The sequence below is a fragment of the Sitophilus oryzae genome, unplaced genomic scaffold, assembly GCF_002938485.1.
Source record: "Sitophilus oryzae breed Bouriz unplaced genomic scaffold, Soryzae_2.0 scaffold_907_pilon_pilon, whole genome shotgun sequence".
Lineage (NCBI taxonomy): Eukaryota > Metazoa > Arthropoda > Insecta > Coleoptera > Curculionidae > Sitophilus > Sitophilus oryzae.
Genome location: NW_022147536.1, coordinates 2,252,283 through 2,273,217, shown reverse-complemented (window position 1 = coordinate 2,273,217; position 20,935 = coordinate 2,252,283). Strand labels below are relative to the sequence as shown.

At 33.3% G+C, this 20,935-nt stretch overlaps 1 protein-coding gene across 1 annotated transcript in view; it reads left to right on the top strand.

Annotated features, from left to right (window-relative positions):
* Positions 1-20,935, top strand: part of LOC115890705 (sodium channel protein 60E) — a 312,784-nt gene that overhangs the window by 199,889 nt on the left and 91,960 nt on the right. The window contains exons 5-7 of the mRNA XM_030911008.1: positions 567-789; positions 846-980; positions 4,382-4,683. Of these exons, the coding sequence (XP_030766868.1) occupies positions 567-789; positions 846-980; positions 4,382-4,683 (660 nt within the window). The remainder of the gene's footprint in view (positions 1-566; positions 790-845; positions 981-4,381; positions 4,684-20,935) is intronic.

Sequence of the window (20,935 nt, the reverse complement as noted above, 5' to 3'; positions counted from 1 at the left end):
GTAAAAAGAGTTACCTATCTGATTCGTTCAGGCACTCAGTTTAAAGAATATCAGTAACTTTTTTGACAGAGGGATTTTATATTTGCCATGTTGGTAAAAAATAACGGTCAAAATTCAAAGTTATTCATTTTATAGACTTTATAGAGTGTTTAACATCAATATTCATAGAATTTTACACAGAATTTAAGTATGTAATAAAAAATGGAGGCACCCATTTAAAATAAGAAAGTTGCTGTCAACTTCTTGTATTTCCGGAAATGCCGCCATATTGAAAATATTTTTAATCGATAGATCTCGTTGTAAAACTATGATGTGCAAAAAATCTCCGATCTAGATATTGTGCTTTTCTAGAAACTACTAATGCACGCTCAGCCTGGGACACCCTGTATATTGACAAGGGTAAAATGAAGAGCTAGTCGGTATCTTAAATTATACAACAAATTTAAACATATTTGCCAAAATTTTATTTAGATGAGTGATGATGTGCATCGGAAAATGTTTTACGATTACAATATGTATTTTTATTTGATGCAATATTTAAATCAATGTCGGTTTTTCAAAACTAGTTGGACCAGGGATCCAGACAACTGGCTCCTGCACAACACCAGCGAGGAGCCCCTGCTCTGTGGCAACGTCACGGGGTCCAGGCACTGTCCCGCCACCCACACCTGCCTGTGCGTGGGGGAAAACCCCAACCACGGCTACACCAGCTTCGACAACTTCCTGTGGTCGATGCTGACCACCTTCCAGCTGATCACGCTGGACTACTGGGAGAACGTGTATAATATGGCAAGACATATTTTGATTTTTAGTTTCTTTATAAATGATTTATAAATGTTTTGCAGGTTTTGGCATCGTGTGGGCCAATTAGTGTAACTTTTTTTACGGTGGTGGTGTTTTTCGGGTCATTTTACCTTATTAATTTGATGCTGGCCGTGGTGGCGCTGAGTTATGAAGAGGAAGCGGAAATTACCCAAGAGGTAAGTTTCCAACAATGTTCGAGTTTATTAAGTTAAATTATTTTTTAATAATATTATTAAAAAATAATGTTTGTGGTTGACCGGTATTTTTACTTACACTTTACTTTGTTTTACACTTATCGGTCCTGGAAATGCATTTAGATATACCAACGAATAAAACCCAAAGATATCTTAAAAATTCGATACAATATCTAGATGCAGATTAACTATCCACAATATTAGTCAGATCAAAATGTATATCCATATATACAGGGTGGCGCACCTCATTCGCCTCGGTTGATTATACAAAAACGGAAAGATGTAGAAACAAACATTTTTATGGATATAAAAAAGAAAAATAAAAAGCTTGTAAAAGAGGAGCTCCTGTATACTGGTGGAACAACGAAATTGCGAATATCAGAAAGGACTGTCTAGCGAAAAGGAGAATGTTTACTAGACGCGCAGCCTATAATAATGTGACGGACACAAACAGACTTTGAAAAGACTATAAAAAAGCAAAGAAACACTTAAGAGATCAAATCAAAAGCGCAAAGAGGAATTGCTGGAAGACCTTATGTGATCAATTAGACGGGGATATTTTTGGCGCAGGATATAAAATTGTCATGAAAACTTTAAAAGGCTTGTTAAAACAAACGTTGACGATAGATTTTATGGAAAAAGTGGTTCAACATTTGTTTCCATCGCACAAAACTGTGATATTTAACCCCAACTGTGATATAGATGATACGATTTTAAATTTTAGTATAAAGGAATTAAGAGAAGCTTGTATTCAAATTAAGATGAATAAAGCCCCGGGTCCAAGGAATATTCCTGGTGAGGTAATTAAAGCTGTCGTGGAAAAGGCCCCATCATATGTCTTGGCAGTTTATAACCAGCTTGCTGCTACCTCAATATTTCCAAAAGAGTGGAAAATGGCCAAGTTAATACTATTGCCAAAAGGAAATCCTCAAGACACCAGTGTTTCTTCATACAGGCCCATCAGTTTGCTGGACGTCGAAGGCAAATTGTATGAGCATCTGATACTGGGAAGGCTAAATAAAGAAATGGAAAGAAGTGGTGGACTATCAAACAGGCAGTTTGGTTTTAGGAAGGGTCGGCAAACAACTGATGCCGTAAGGGAAGTAATTCGCATTGCCAGGGAAGCTGCCGCTTTTGCTCCGCAAAACAGAAGAATTTGTGCCGTCATAACTCTGGACGTACAAAACGCTTTTAACAGCGTGTCATGGCAACTTATCCTAAACGCGCTAAGGAAAAGAAACTTCTCTAAACCCCTGCAAGAAATCTTGGCATCATATCTTTCTGAAAGATCCATAATATTAGAAACGGCAGACGCAGTTAAGGTAATAGAAATAAGAAGCGGGGTTCCGCAGGGTTCAATACTGGGACCTACCTTATGGAATATATTGTATGATGATTTATTAGAACTCAAAATGCCTGGGGAAACTAGTCTAGTAGGTTTTGCAGATGACGTTGCATTGGTTGTTGTGGCAAAAAACGAGCCCACTTTAAGGAATTTAGCAAACGCTGCTCTTCAAAAAGTTGCCAATTGGATGGAAAGTAATCATTTAAAACTGGCACCCCATAAAACTGAGGCAGTATTATTAACTAAAAAGAGAAAAATGGACGTAATCCATTTTAATTTATTAGGCACACAAATTGAACCCCAAAATGCTGTTAAATATCTTGGTGTATGGCTTGATTCTAAATTAACGTTTACTGTACATATCAATAAGGCAATTGAAAAAGCAGAAAGAACAGCAGCTGCGCTAGCTAGACTCATGCCCAATCTAGGTGGGCCCAGAGCATCAAAAAGACGTGTACTTATGAGTGTGATCCATTCCCAGCTTCTATACGCTGCACCAGCATGGCAGACGGCAACAAACAATAAGACGCTTATGAAACGACTTGCAAGAGTTCAGAGATCGGCTTGTATTAGGATTACCTCATCCTATCGTTCGGTATCAAGAGAGGCAGTTGGTGTTATAGCCGGAGTTCCTCCAATAGAAATTTTAATTAAAGAAAGATCAGAGGTATACCACGGCTTATGTAGAACTGAGGCACGTGAAAGATCACTGGAGAGATGGCAAGAAAAATGGAGTGCAGGAAAATATAGACGATGGACATATAAACTCATCCCTGGTTTCGACAAATGGTTAAAAAGACCCTATGGGGAACCAGACTATTTTTTGACACAAGCATTGACGGGACACGGTTGTTTTAAAAAATACCTCTTTGAAAAGAAGAGGAGTATTAGTAGCAACTGCAATTATTGTAATGAAATGGACGATATTGAACACACCATGTTTCACTGTCCAAGGTGGTCGACAGAACGAAACGTATATACAATAAAGACGGGAAAAGTATTCACCGCAAATAATATGATAGAGAGTCTAATCGAATGCGAAACAACTTGGAAACATGCCTATGATACAATTAGAAAGATAATAGAACAGAAGGAAAAAAGACAAGAGTGAATATGCTCTAATTTCCTTGTGATGGCTATCTGTGATATATACTATTTATCTGTGATGAATACTTACCCTATCTGTGATATACCTTAATATATACCTATAGGATTTTATACGTGCTACGTTATGTTGAACATGTACTATCAAATTGGTGTTTTGATTTCTGTTTTGTGTTGTCAAACACGTTAAGTTATTACTGGAAATTCAACTATAGCGTGACTCCACCATAGGACATATGGAATGTGGAGGAGAGACAGGCGGGGCGTATCGAAGAAATGCGAGAGCGGATTCCGGTACGTTTTTCTGCGCCTTCGCTTCAAGGGGAAGTTTTTAGTCGGTAGGCGGACTTGTTCGAATCCGACACACGCCGGCTATCAGAACACCAGGTCGGTATGGTCTTTTGAAGATTTTTTACCCCTCCGAAAAAAAAACAGGTAAAAAACTAGATGTATATGACGAATACGAGTCAGAAAATGTATTAGTTATAAATCTACTTATCGTGCATCTAATAAATTCAATATCTAAAGTACAGTTAGGAGATCCTAGAGATTACTAAAAATGTTAAGGGTGGATGCAAACCAATTTAGTTTAAATTAATTTTTTGTTGGAAATAGTTGCACACAGAATTAAAAAATGTCACATTAATGCGGAACGCTTAATAGAAATTAATCTTAATTAGAGATTAATCTTAATTAATATTCTTTAACTAATGTGTGCAATAACTGCCTGTTTCATATACTCTTATGTTTTTCATAAATATTAGTAAAGAACACAGAATTTTCTGGCCAACTACACCCTGTTTGATCCATGAATTGACATGATTTGTCAAGTTTAGACGGTCATATTATATTCATCTGAAATGAATTCAAATGACTTGATTAGTTGACTAGTGTAAACGCACTTTTACAGTGAGTTTGTATATTTTTATTCCAGGAAAGAAAAAAAGAACTGGTGGATCACAGAGAAGACTCCACCTTCAGTTTCGACCCATCAGTGCTGAGCGTCAAGCGCCTATCCAGGCAGAAGATCAAGAAGATCGATGCTAGGAAAGGCGTACTCTTATCATCTTACACGCGGAAAAAAACACGTCGAAGAAAACGGAACCGGACTCAAACTAGTACCACCAAATCCGGTTCCATCGGTGGGGGGAGCAGTTGTTTGGACGGTAGTAGTGGGGGAAAGGGCGACAGTGGGGGAGAGTCGGGAAGCAAGACATCCCCAAAGAAAAACGTTCGGTAAGTAATCTATATATACACTACTGGCAAAGGAATATTAGCAATAGGAGGTTTTCAATGCGATAAAAAAAGATGGTAAGGCTGCAAAATACACTGCAGTGCAACAGAGACGGATAAAGTGTCTTTTCCCTACCATCGTATAGGGGAAGTGATCATAGAAGTGATACGACGAGAGAGCCCCTGCGAGAGGGGGCGCCGGGCGTGTCTTTAAGACGCTTGTGTGGGGGCTACCGCCTACTAATAGAACAGAATCGAAAAAATAGAAACAGGACGGACAGTGTTGCCATTCAATTAAATCGAAATTATGTTGGCTTGTCAAAATCCTAAATCTTCTAATCCCATTATCTTGCCTACTTAATGAAATATTAAATAAAGTACGAAACAATTTTACGAATGTTTTCTCTAGGCACATAACTTCTTTCTAAAACGAAAAGTAACATGCAAAACTTTGATATCATTTCTAAAATAGCAAGTGCAATTCTATGAAATGGCAATACTGTACGATCTTCCTAGCAGTCGCCCCGACACAGTCGGTCGGCGGCGGCGCTTCACAAAGCCGCGGCTGTGACAAAGGAATTAGGCCGAAAAAAACTTTATAAGGAGTAGACGAACAGGGTTGCCGGGTTTGTTAGATTATAATTCCATACGAGAACAAAATTCTCGGTAGATCTTCAACAAAAATTAAAAGTACAGAAACGAAATAAAATATAATATTTAAGTCCAAAATTAGCATTCCTATGTGTCGTAATAATAGATCACTCAAATAAAATACAAATATAATAAATATAACAAGAATTAGAAATAGCTAGGTATATTATTTGATATTAAAAAAAATATTGAATTAAATAATATTAATATATTAATAAAAACATATAAAACTATAATACGTAGGGATAGCAGTCACTTTTTACCTTTGTACAAATTTTGATCAGTGATATCTAAAATTAATTTCATTTCAATGGGAAAGCTGTAGCAACTCTCAACTCTTTTTTCATATTAATATATTTTTTTGACGGGAAAATCACTAAAATATTTGTCCGAATTTAGGTTGTTTCTTAACTTAAATTTTGTTTTTTGTTTACATTTTTTGGGGGAAAATATGGGTTCAACTTTAGTAGATGAATGAAATAAAATCTTTTCAAAAGATATCAACTTCTTCGGGCATGTCGCCAATACCGCGCCTAATAAGGAGTAATAAGGATTTTTAGGAATATCTCTGTAACTCTGCAACTAGACAGAACGATGACCTGTATGTGTGTTATTACTAAATAAAATTTAATGAAACAATAATAAAGTCAGATTATACAGATTCCAACGCGGCAGTCGCTTAATTTTTAGTCAAATAAGTCAGCTTTTTAAAAGTGCTTCTATTGTAATAACTAAAGACGCAGTTGAATATATCGTTAGATTTTTCTTTAAATCGGTAGATCGGTAGCTTACAGACGAAACCGGTAGATCTGGCAACTCTGTGATGAACTGACGGGAGTTGGAATAGCGAGGTGCGGAGGCGCGGGAAGGGAAATAAAATAATGGCGATAAATAAAGGGCAGGGAGATGGGTATCATGAGTGGATGGGAGGTGGCGGAATTTCCAAAATTTGTTATCTTATTGGAGTTTGTCTAAGTAGACAGTCGTAGTGGAAGTGGAAACGGGGAAGTTGTAGTCCATCTCTGTTTAAGCATAGACTTTTTATAGGCGTTTCATTCCAATGCATGTAATTCCTATGCCTAGAGATCCATTGCCGGGCCTGTATAAATCTCTAAGTCCTGACTGATTCATCACTGACTCATCAACGCCCAGGACCAAACCCTTGACCCTAGAAAGCTGAAATTTTGCACAGGGGTTCCTTTTATGATGTTTACGTGGGATAAGAAAGGATTTTTTTAAATTCATCCCCTAAGGGGGTAAAAAGGGGAGTGGAATATTGCAATATTTTTTATTTAAAAAACGGTCAAGTTTCCGAAAAAACGCTTAAACGCGTATATTTTATTTTCTTTTTTTACATATTTTAAGATTTTTTAATAATGTATACAGGGTGTTTCATAAAATATGACCGTTGAGTAATCACGATTCTGCTTAAACTGCTGGACGTTTAAAGCTGATTTTTGGCAAACGGATTGACTGTGGGGTGTAGAGGTTCGATAAGGAGGGGTTTCTCGAATCTCAAATTCCAAGAGGGTGAAATCGCCCCTCAAATATTACAATATTTGTTACTTAAAAAACGGTTAGTCTTTCGGGAAAACGCTTGGACACGCATAATTTATTTTGTTTTTTTTACATATTTTTAAATTATTTAAAAAATCATACAGGGTGTTCCAAAAAGTTGGATAATTGATTAACCACGACACTGCTTGACGTAAAAAGCTTATTTTTGGCAAACGGATTTTTCGTAAGTCAAATTCCAACGAGATGAAACTACCCCTTAAATATTACCAAGTTATATAATAATATCGTCATATTGTTCTTTCTCATGCTGACATAAATGTGAGAAAATTTTATCCAGTTTGTATGTTAATGGAAATTCTTGCTTTGCTTTATCATCACCATTACAAATGATTAATTCGACGCGAACGAAGTCGCGGGTACACGCTAGTATACTTATACATTAACTATATTAAAAAATGTCTGTTTCTATGTGGCGGATTCATCTCTCCAAAAAATCCTATATGGGTATTTCGCTACTGCAAGAAAATCTACAAAATAAAATAGTTATTTTTTTAACACTTCTGCGTTAATCCAAACGGAAACTACTTGTCAGAAGATAGGTTTACAGATATACAAATTTGCCTAACGAACAAAAAAATGTTTAAGGTTTCGGAAAGTTTATCTCTTTCCGTCGTCGGAAGCAAAAAAAATACAAAGAATAAAGAAAAAAACTATTTAAAATATGTATTTAAATTCAACTATTCGAGAACTCTTTAGTTTTTAAAAACAGATACGTCCACAAAAAAACCATTGACGTTCTGTTAAAATGACATTATATCAAGTTAAACTTCAAAATTAACAATTACTACCAGATAACAATTACTTAATAAGGTAAAACCAAAAAGCCCCAAACTTTCTGTATGATTATTTTTAATTTTTACGTATGTTATGTTTATTTATGTTATGTTCTTTAAAATCAAAAAAGCGATTGCCATACATTACTAACATCTACAGATGCATGAGCAATACATTTATTTTTATTAGATTGTATTAAAAAAGCCTCTTTTGTTTTTCTTTTATGTTGGCTTTTTTGCAAATTATTTTTTTAATCGCTTGGCTTTTTTTTCTTATTTTATCACTTCTTTCATTATAATTTTTGCGTTGTTAAAATCGACTTTGTGCCTTGTGTCCCATGAATTCTAACAAATCTTAGATTTGTGAATATTGCTCTTTCTTAAATAATCTTTATGTTCTTTAATTCGAACGTTTAAGGGTCTAGATGTTTCACCAATATAAAATTTATCACATTCATATGGTATTTTGTATATTACATTTTTTGTTTGTTGTCCAGTGTTCATTGGTTTAATGTGTGTTAAAATTGATTTAAGTGTATTTTGTGTTTTGAAAGATGTTCGTATGTTATATTGTTTTCCTATCCTTCTTATTTTTTCCGAAACGCCTGGTGTGTATGGAATTATAAGTTGTATATATATTGTGTATTGTTATCGCTGTGTGATACTGTCTATGATTTGGTGTTTGTATTTCCATTAATGTTCTGCCAATAAAAGATGGTGGAAAGTATTTTTTTATTAATGTATTTTTTATGTGGTTTATAACTCTGTTTAGTGAATTGTCGTCTGAACGTATTATTTTTGCCCTATCATATAACCTTTTTATACGCCCTTTTTTACACTTATACTCTGTTAGATGTGAAATTTAAGTGAATCACATCTAGACCCTTAAATGTTCGAATTGATGAACATAAAGATTATTTAAGAAAGGACGACTTGTACAAATCTAAGATTTGTCAACATTCATGGGACACGCACAAAGTAGATTTTAACAATGCGAAAATTATAATGAAAGAAACGATAGCCTCTAAAAGAAAAATAAAAGAGGCTTTTTGAATAAAATCTTATAAAAATAAATGTATTGCTCATGCATCTGTAGATGTTAGTAATGCACGGCAATCGCTTCTTTGATTTTAAAGAACAACATAAATAAACATAACGTACGTAAAAATTAAAAATAGTCATACAGAAAGTTTGAAGCTCTTCGATTTTACCTTACTAAGGGTGTATTCCGTTGCTTACCTTAGTTATGGTTTTATGTTCCATTTCTATCGGTTTCCTGAAAGTTTTCTTATTACTGAACACGGTTCCTGAAAAATTCGGTGATAACTGTCACCAAACTAACCAGCGCGAGAAGGCTGGTTTTTCTGGTTTTGTTTGTCAATCAATGTCATTTATGTGACAGAAATCAAGCAAATATTGGAGGTTCGAGTGAAATTCTCATTTAATTTCTAAAATTTGTAATAATATTTTGTATTTACATCCAAAAGCAATGGAAGTAGGCAGTAAATTTAAATAAATTCCATTAACTAAATAGAATGACTTTTTAGGACCATTTAAACTTATCATGCAGCCATTGTTTCTTAAAGTCAGGAACGTTTAAAGAAAACGGGTCCGGTGAACTATCCCGACACACGATTTTTGCATTTTTCTTTTTTTTATCAAGAAGTAACCATTTTAGTAGTAGTTTTAAATAAAAATAAATGGAGATTATGCTCAGAATTTTAAAATATTGTAATTTAATTTTAGTCGTTTTTGACACATATTTGACGTTATGGAGAATTTTCACACTTGATTTAACATGACAGCGTCAGAAGGAAAATCAATGTGGCCAGTTCCACTGAATTTTCTGTTTTTTATTTTTATTTTGAAAAAATAGCCATTTTTAATAGTTTAAATGCGTTGGTAATGTGTGAATGGGAAAACTAAAAAAAAACAACAAAAGAGCGAAACAAAAGCAATCAAAACACGCTTAAGCAACCAACCCCACCAAATAACCACCTAACCAATTCATTAACAACCCCCAATTAACCAGGCTAACCAATACATTAACACCCTCCAAATAACCAGGCTAACCTAATTGTGCCTACTGACAAAACTTCATTGCAAATTTTATTTCAGAAATTGCTTTAAAATAATCCACTTGGTGATAGCTTATCCTAATTCGTATTAAAAGAAACATTTTAAAACCTATGACGTCATTTTTTTCCTAAAAAAAAGATGCATGAATTTCCGGATAATTTACTAGCTGATCTGATAACCATGTATCAATTCGCAATATTTGTCAAAACTCGACCTTCACTACTGTCAGCGTAAACATAGAAACGGACATGGCTGGGAAGCTTAAATGGAAATGACAGTATCATTAAAAATAGTTTTTCCTCCAAGATGCAGAGGCGCAAAATATTAAAACTGTCAATATTAACTATGCAAATGTCAATATCTGACAATAATAAAATTTGATTTTTAACTGTCACTCAGAGACGCTTTTGTTGTGATTTTACGGTTTGATTTCGTTTTGATTTGTCGAATTATTGTAAATTAATTTTTATTCCTTCAGATTTTTTGCCAGTATTCTGTTTTAGACAATGTTTTTTAAAAATGGTGGGACAATTTGTGTTTTGTAATATCTCTTAATTATTTTTTATCATGGAGTTTAATTTTTGTACACCTGGTTTCCGAAGGATACAATGGTAAGTAAATTAAACATATCTACTTACTGTTATAGATTTTTTAAATTAGTACTGCTAATAAATGCTACTGGCAGAGCAGTTATTTAATTTTTTTTACGGTGCATGTAAGGAATTAAGGACGCGCGTTTTATATTAGCATAATCAGCAGATGATTACATCTAATTTAATTTGTTTTTATTATTTCAGATCCCAAACGGAAACAAACTGGGAATCTTGTCTACACTAAAATTATATAGCCGTTTCCAATTCACTTCAAAGGGAGGAAAATTATGTAAAACTGCCTGCTATTTGCTGAAAACCGCCAAAGTTTAAATTATAACAGTAACAACTTAATATATACTATTTCTAGTCTTTTTAATATATTTTTTAATTAATATCCGACATATAAGAACACTTTGTATGCCCTTAATTCAGTTGATTTATCGTTTATAATATGTTCGACCTAATTAAAAGCACACAAAGTGTTCTTACATGCATGTCTAAATTTATTTTAAATTAACTAAAACAACCCCCCTTCCCCGCACCCCTCTCTTCCATTAGTATTTCTTCCTCCGTCTACCAGAGGCGCCCTTGTATAATAAAATTGAAATGTATTATAAGTTGCCTATCTATTTAATAGTATAAGTTTTTTATCTATGGAAACGGATATAAACAAGTCCGCGACTCTTTCATTATCGGTTATGGAATTTGCTATAAAAATAAAATAACAACATTTTTAAGAATGTTTTTTATGTGAAACGTGTTTTTCCACATCAGATTTTAGTCAAATAATCCAAGAAATTCATTTTAAGGTAACATAAGCTTTTAATTTTCTAAGAAAAATCGTGTGTCAGGATAGTTCACCGAAGCCAAAGAAAACATAAAAAACAAGACAAGTGATCGTGAACGTTTTGTAAGCTATAAAAATATAAATATTGATTAGATTTGTTTATTTATTATTGATCTGTTTTAATATTGGACCTGTAAATATTCACTTGAGCTGTCTAACGAGTTTAACAATTTATTAATAAAGTACTTTTCAATATTAAACTCCATTAAAAAGAAGACGAAAACGTAAAAACAGAGAATGGGTACATTAAAAATACATAAAAGATAAATTTTATAATAGAGGTATTGAAATTTAGGAAACGTCAACATTTGACATTTTCAGTATTTTACCAAACCGTTCCGTATCAAACCGATGTTTTTCAAGAACCGCTCTTTACCGTAGTTTACCGGTCTGGTTCGCAACGGAATACAGCGTAAGTAAATGTTATCTGGTAGTAATTGTTAATTTTGAAGTTTAACTTGATATAATGTCATTTTAAAAGAACGTCAACGGTTTTTATAGACGTATCTGTTAAATTCGCCATAGACATTTTTTAATAATAATAGTCAAAATTAATTATTTTCGCGACGAAGAGAAATAGGAAAACAATCCAGCCAAAAAACGTCAAAACAAAATACTTTCTCTCGTCTGCAGAGTTTGACGCCGTTTTGTCGTCTACCCAGCGGAAATCGATAGTTAATTTTATGTCGTTAATATTTCAAAGGGTTGAATAGTTCGACTTTAAATTCTCGCTCGTAGCCGTTCGACTACAATTTCCAGAATATTTTACGCTTTGTGCAACAGGCGAAGCATATTCATTGCCTGATTATTACTGTTTGTAAATAGAATAAATATTATTACGTTTCTGTATTTACTATGTTTATTAAGATGTTTTTGAAATGTTTTCCTATTTTATATTGGTATTAATCTAAATAAATACAGAGTGTCCCAATATTCCGTGGACATAGAACTAAAAAAATTAATTGAATGGGTTGCTCGCTTTAATTCGCAGGGTTGGCATGATTTAAATCAAGTGATTTTTTTAATTTTAATCGTGTGATTTAAATCAAAAAAAAATATTGATCTTTATAATAAATCAAAAAATAACTTTAAAAGTTATAAAACAGTGTTCTGGAAAACTAGAAAAAAATATTTCTATAAGAGATAATAATTACAGTTGAGGGTTGGAACCTTTGGTGTTACACAGCAAAATAAAAACACTAAATCACCACAATACACCAAAACACTTTTACTTTTACACTGAACGCGCGTTTCGCTAACCATGTTAGCATCATCAGCAGATGATTATAAACTAAAGTACAATCTACAAGTTGAGCGTTTATATACTCGCTCAGTGGGCACCGAGTGGGCGTGGCAAAATCTAGCCAACCGAGTCAGAGCCCACTGAGCGTAACAGTTAGATTTCCGCCACTAGAGTAGTAGGAAAAAGAACTTGAAGGAATTGGACCGTTGTCTCTGTTCATACTATCTTTACATTTATTAATTCTGATGCTTTCATATGCATCTAATTGCCTGTAATTTGAGACTTGTTTAATTAATTTTAAATTATTAAGATCTATACAATGTTCTTTATGAACAATATGTTCGGCAACGCAAGATTTATCCGGTTTACCATATCTTATCTGAGCTAAATGTTCTTTAAATCTAGTTAATATTGATTTTCTAGTTTGCCCAACATATTTCTGATTACAATCTTTACAAGAAATTTCATAAATACCCGACCTTTCCAGTGGAGGTGTTTTATCCTTTGGATTACCTAATAATTGTTGTAATTTATTATTAGCACTATACACAAGTTTATAATTTACATTCTTCAAAATTCCTTTTAGACCACGGGATAACTCTCTATCAAACGGTATCGAAAAATATTTAGACGTATCTTTCTCCACTTGAAAAGTCGAATTTTCAGAAATCATTAACCTATACCTACGTTTTCTAATTAATTTATCAACTAGTAAAGGAGAATATCCATTACACTCAGCTACATTCCTAATGTAATCTCTTTCTATTTCATATCTTTCGTTGGAAAGTGGGAAACTAAGTAACCTATGAACTAAGAAATTTAAACTAGCCATTTTATGTTCAACACTATGATGTGATTCATTAGGAATATATCTGCGTGTGGTCGTATTTTTCCTATAGATATCAAATGCCAGGCAATTATTAGTATTTCTAATAACTAATACATCTAGAAATGGTAATCTGTCGTTGTTCTCAATTTCATGCGTAAATTTAATGGAAGGAAAACGATTATTTAACTTAGAAATAAAATTATCTATAGTGTCTGAATGTGTGTCAAAAACAGCAAAAATATCATCCACATACCTAAACCATACTCTTGGAAAATACCCAAACTGATTCTTAGCCTCCACTTCAAACCTGCTCATGAATAAATTAGCCAAAAATGGAGACAATGGATTACCCATTTCTGTACCTTCCCGCTGTTCAAAAAAGTTGTTATTAAATTGAAAACAATTTTGTTTCATACATAACGATGTAAGCTCAATATATTCACTCACAGTTTTGTTGTCGAGACCATTTGCGTTCAGTAATTCCTTCAAGTAGCCTAAAGTATGTGGAATTGGAACACTTGGGAACAACGAAGATACATCAAAGGAGACCAAAATTTCACCTTCATGCAATGTTATATCTTTAATTTTGTTAATGAATTCAATATTATTTTTAACTGAGAATGAAGGTTCATGATCCGGTAAATTTTCGAACTCCCTTGATAACCATTTTGCCAAATTATAAGTCGGAGAACCTACAGCCGAAACAATTGGGCGCATAGACTTGTCCGGTTTATGAATTTTTGGCAAAACATACAATTTTGATAATGAGGGATTGGATACTTGTAATTTCCTCTTTAAAGAAAGATCAATAAGGGTGTTACATTCTTTTAGAATTTTTTTAACGTCTGCTACCATCTTAGACAAAGGATTCTTTTTCAAATTTATGTAGGGGCCATTATCGATTAAGTTGTTAACCTTATCGTAATAGTCTTTTTTATCTAATATAACAACCTTATTTCCCTTATCAGCTTTTAGATAGAAACAATCCTTGTTACGCAAACTCTTTACAATATTGTGCTCTTTGTTAGATTTTAATGAATTACTTGAAACGATATTTATTGATAACTGATTTCTACAAGCCTCTCTTGTAAATACTTTAGAAGAGATAATAAATCGAAAAATAATTGTAAATGTTATAAAACGATATAAAAATATCTATTCATCGATTTAAATGTTGGACCGATTTTTCAAATAATTTCGTGTGCAACTATCAGACCGCTAAACGCAGGGATTTATTTTAAAATTTATGTATAAGTAACAAAAATTCCCTGTTCGAATACATATCATTTGCAAAGTCTATTGCAGAACTAGGTTCTTCTGATATAGAAACTATATCTTCATTCCCGAGAATCTATAATCGTTGTCAGAAAACGAAATGTTTTATTTTATTTTTTTGAAACGGTTGTATGTTTCCAAACTCCTACCGATATGACATTTTGATCTGCAGTAAGCACTTTGACATTAGATAATACATACTAATTTCATTCGCGACTTAAGACTATTTCCGAACAATAGTGTATTGTTTTATTAGGAGTAAAAATTATACTTTTCTTGACGATGCTGTACCTTTGAAGGACCTAACCATCGTAAAGCTATTCCGACGTTACAGGGAGGCACAAAAAGTACATTTTTACTCCGAATAGAACACTATACTATCTCTTTTAAAACATTACAAATATTTTTTTAATCAATTTCAAACATTGCAAATAATATAAACCGTAATCGAGCAACAAATGTATTGGTATCAAATTGTGTATTGATTTGTCAAGAATGCATATTTCTCAAAATGTCAATAATAAAAAGTGTTTCCTCTTGTAAAATAATCCGGGGATATACTGTATGTTGACAGGTGTCTACTATGATTCTATATACAAAATATAAAAGACAGCCCTCGTTTAATAATTCACTGAAACTTAATTAAATTACTAACTTTAATATAATTTCTTTACATTAAAGATAACGAAAAAGCATTAATGAAATTTAAAGCTACGCTGCAAAAAGTCCTATAATCTATAATCAAACGGCTGGACAACTTCATAATAAAGATGAGTATTTTATAAGGGTCGTTTAAATGCGGACCTGGATGTCTATAAAATTTTCATGTTTAAACTCATTAATTCTAAATTTACACCCCGATAGAGAAGCTACGGCTGAAGTCTATATAATAAACTTTATTAAATAATCATTTAAGCTCCATAGTTGGATTGTTATGATGTTATAATTCGTTGCAATTTATATTTATTTTTTTTCCATAGCAACTGTTAAAATTGCCTTATATCTATCAAAAATAGTACTTTAACCGCAAGGGTAGATTAAATGATACTTTAACAGCGAGGATAAGTTAAAAACTTTATTTCTTCTCGCACGTTTTTTAATTGCTTTCATTTTTGAAAATTTTTGTATTCCTTTTCATAAGTTATTCGGGATTTAAATGGAAGTGGTTTGGATATGTCGTTTGTCGCCTCTGAATATCTGTTAGTAATTTACTTATTTCGTTTGGAGCCATTTCTGGCTCCTATTCAATCAGCAATCGACATGAAAGAGAATTAAAAAATATTGACTCAAAACTGACAACTAAAGAGACAGCTTTATTTATTTGTCAAATTACATAGAAACCAACGCCAGCCCAGCACAATATTTTTTCTAGTCGTAATAAGTTCCTTGAAATAATAATTTCTGAATATTTTTTAAAAAGTAACTCACTATGGCAAAAAATATTTTTTTATACACGACGATAAAATTGCATTATCCTCTCCCGAAATTAATTCACTCGCGATTTCATCGCTCGTGAATTAATATTTTCGGTCGACGATAAAATACCATTTTATGGTCTTGTATAAAAAATAACTATAAAACGCAACTATAGAAATCAATATATACAGGGTGACCAGTGGTGGTCTCATTCACCAGTGTAATACTTTTATAATGTATTGGCCGATGATTAGGTCATAGATTCTGCTGGCTTTACAATAGTTGCAGCATATTTCCTATTGCTATATAATATGTAACAAACCGGCAATTTTATATACAGGGTGGTCTACCATCATATTACACCAGAAGAAGAAAAATAGACCAACTAAAACCGCCTACTCTTCTTGGTGAGATTATCCCGTTTGCGGAGGAAGTTAAATATCTAGATTTAACCCCTGATAAAAAACTTAACGAAAAAAGTTAGCATCGTCATCATGATGCTGACATGGCACTTGGATTATTACATACCCTTTAAGTTAAGCAACTATCTCGACAAGCGTGTTTTGATTGCTTTGGTTTCAACCGGTTTGTTTGTTTCCTTTGATGTTTCTCTGTTTCATTTTTGACATATAATACGAATTTGATTGCGTCGAATTTCTTGATTATAAAATTCGTTTCACAACGGCAACGCCGCTTAATATAGTCGCATGAGGCGGCGCTTTTGAAACAACCAGTTGACACGTGCCACTTTTGACAGACGTTTGGGCTGCAGCCATTGTCGACGGAAAGGATATACACTTGCGTGCATAGAAATCGACCCAAGGCAAACTTTTGAAGTTAACTATATATTTTTTAGAATATATTCGTCAGATTAAGAGAAAATATATACTGTTTGAGAGACAATTTTATATTCTTTGAAAAGAGTTTAGAGATATTAATTTGTATTTCGGTTTCTTTGGATTAAAATTATTAAATTAATGCATTAAACAAATTATCGTTTTTTATTACTAAAAGATGTATGCCATTATTTATTTATTTATTGATGACAGTTAACTAAAATAAATTTTCAATAATGGGTATGACCCCCTCTTGCTCTTACAACATTTCTCATATAGTTTAGCATAGATTCAATCAAGTTTGATATTGTTGCTTGCGGTATGTTAAGCCACTTTTCTTATACTGCAACAATGAGCTCTGGGATAGAGGTAGGGGCTCTTTGTCTAGTACGAATCCTTCGTTTTAGCTCATCCCATAAATGTTCTATCGTGTTTAAGTCTGGACTGCATGCTGGCCATTCCATAACCCGAAAACCGACTTCTGAAATGTAATCATGTACGATTCTTGATGTGTGTGCTCTCGCATTGTCATGCATAAAAGTGAATTCGCTTCCAATGTCGTCGACGTAAGGTACCACATGAACTGCTAAAATCTCCTCAATATACCTAGCACCAGTTAAACCTCATCTCCCGTGCCGACGCACAGTAGGCAATATGTCCAAACCAAGTTGCAAAAAATAACATCCACAGTTAGCATTTATGGCAATAACATTAGATTGGAAACATATTAGTTAAGAGGAAACCACATAAAACTAACAAAAAAACATATTCGGAGTCTCTTTCGAGGGGCTGTAAAACGAACTTTGCGCAAAACCTACATTTTCAGTTAATTTGTGTTCAATAACTGCCTTTTTTCTACAATTTTTTAAATAGTAGAAGTTGCATTCAAGTGACACAGTATTATAACAATTGAATCGGACGACCTTAGCTTGCTGTCAATAATTATTGTGAAATTGTCATAATGTGTTTTACGTAGATTCCCGGTTGCGGTAAATTTAATGTCAAGGTAAATAAAAAAGGGTCTTTTATTTTGATTTTTTGGATAAAAACTAGGTAAAGGTCAAAGTAGAACATAATCATTTAAGGTTTTTTTGATAGGGGCATATATTCTATCTTAGAAAAGTTAAGTCAAAAAAATCCCAAAAAATTGCAACTTTAAACTTATTGGAAGCGTATGTCTCCATGCCTATGTGTATAGTAAGATCCTTTATGTGGATACTTCTCATAAATTAATTGTTATAGTAGCTAGAGAAGAACTTGAAATATAAAGTGACGTAATTTTTCTCAAGATTTCCGAAGAGGTATGTCATAAATGTCAAATGACATTTTTTGACAAATTGACAAATTTTGACAGTACCTAATTTTTTAAATTAAGTGAAATGGATTTTTCTTTCAGATTTAAAAATGTGCACTTCGTGACCATTGCTTCCAGCTGTTATAAAACCAAATATCAGTAAATAGTAGGTGGTAAAATAAAATTTAGATATTTTTAATAGGTATAAGTTCTGTTATTTTCGAAATCGTCATTGTTTAAGTCTCAGAATATTGTTACTTATTTAAAATATAATAATAAAATATTGTTCACATATTGTCTGGTATTATTAGAGACCCAACTTATTCAAATGACAAACAATCTTGAATAAAAGTTCGATTGGATTAGTATACTTAGAGTTTTCTTTTATACATTGACACCCCCTTTATATTTTTTATTTGACGTTTCCGAAAACTGTCTCAAATGAAAGTGGTTTTGAATAAATTTGCCAAAAAAGTCTATTTCGCATATCCAAAGTGCTTCAAAAAATCTAAGCGTGGTTCAACTATCTTATTTCAAATTAGGTATAGGATATGCTACATAAAAGTAGTTAGGATTTTTAGGAGAAAATAAAAAAAAAATAAATAAAAAATTGGGTACTAATTTGAAATAAGAAAGTTGGGCCACGCACAGGATTTCTAAGGCACCCTGTATATGGAAAGAAGACTGTTTTGAAAAATGTATTCCAGACCATTAAACTTTTATTCAAGACACTTTTTTCGAAAACGTCGAATAAAAAAGATACAGAGGATGTCAATATATATATCTAACCTAACAAACCCTGTATATGCCGGAGGAGTAATAATTGCTCAATATTTGTCTGTTTCATCTTGGCTCTGCCAAAAATCGTAAAATTTAGTAAAATGTAAAATATTCTTACCGCATTTTGGTAGCTGTATTAGTCAAAAGATGATTTTTCCATTTTATGAATCCCCCTCACCACCCCCAGCCAATCTCAAGTCAGCCAAAACTAACTGGGTTCACGGGCTACTGGCATAGAATGTTTTTACCAAATTTGAATGAAATCGTACAATAAAAGAATTTTTGCAACATACTTCTGGATTTTTGCCCACTGTGCGACGGTCGTCCCAACGGATAGAAACTGGGTCGGTTCGCGCAGTCATAGAAATTGTACCCTAGATCATGCAAAAACCACCTCCATAAGTAATCCGCTCCTCAATGCAGCATTCTGCGAATCACTCATCTGGCCTCTGGAACAGTTTTCTTCTTCGGTCGCTACCATAGAGGCATATCCTGGTCTCATCTGAGAATAAAACACATTCCCATTGTTCTAGTGGCCAATTCAGATGTTCCGTGCAAAAGGCAGGCGTGTTTGACGATGAGCTGGGGTAAGTTTTGGACCAATTGCGGGTGTTTTGGGGGTCATGTTACTTTCCTTCCATCTTCGTCTTACTGTCCTCTGACTAACAGTCACTCCTCGTGTTTCACGGAGCTGTTGTTGCACCTGAATAGCATTAAGATACCGATTTCTTAATATTGTTGACACAATAAAGCGGTCATCACGATCCGTTGTATATCTCTTTCCACCAGTTCCAGGTCGCCTACGAAAGGATCGAGTCTCCTCATATCGTTCACACACTCTTCGAACCGCTCCGTGTGTCAAATGCAGTTGCCAAGCTACAGCTCTCTGTTTAAGTCCATGGTACAAAGAATACAAGGTATGATCGATAGCGGCTCCAATTTCGTTCAGTTCGCGCAGACCACCTGTGACGTCACTAGGAAAATAATGAATAAATAAAAAATAAAGAAAGTTTACAGGAGATCTGCATTTTTTGGGGTTATGGTTAAGAATTGTTTATTTTTAAGACTTTTTAGTTCGTTTAATTTAATAATTACTAAAACCAGCAGTTTCAAAAATATATTTAAAAATAATAATTATCTATTAACATGGATTTGGATCATAATAGGTAAGAATACTAAATTTATTTCTATATTCGGTATAAAATTGTTTATTAGGTTTTTAGTTTGCGATGTTTATGGTAAATAATTTTTATGTTCATTGCCTCTGAATTCACATGAGGACAGAGATGAGGATATCTATGGAAAAGTAACCACAAGAGGAATTGTTACATCATTTAAAAAATGTTGGGAATTATATTGTTTCCCATCTAAAAATAGAAAATGCCAATGCAGATGAATGTATTGTAATTGTGATAGAAGTAATTCCAAGGGTGAAGTTTATTATAATTAGTGATCTGGTGCTTCTTTTTATATGTAGATGTTTCAGGTTTTGAGAATAAATCGGTTGAACGAAACCCAAAATTTAGAGGAAGTATTTGCATACCCAGAATATGCCCATCAAGGATTATATAGCTCAAATTTCCTTTGATCGTAGGCAATTATTCAATGCAAATTAACTTTTTAAGTGACTGAAATATTAAATAGTTTACAATATGGTATATCACTGTAAAAATATATTACTTTTAGGTACAATTAGGGCCAGATACATTTCAAAAAGTAGAATATTATTTTATATTAAATGAGGTATTGTACCAACAATCAATTTATATTAATACCGCAGATTAAAATAACAGAATAAATAGTTCTTTCTTTTATACTACAAAAAATAAACTATAGAATACAACAGTATTTAAAAAAAGTTATGTCCCGCCGAGATTCGAACTCCGGTCTCTCGCTTCCTAGCCCAACTCCTTACGCACTGCTCCACAGTAACTTGCTTAGCGATAATTCAATGACGGTATATAAACAAAAAAACAGGTTTATAACAATACCTTGACGATTTGAACTGGCGCGCGGAGCGTGCTGACCAATAGCGCCTGTTATCACCTGTGACGTAGCGAC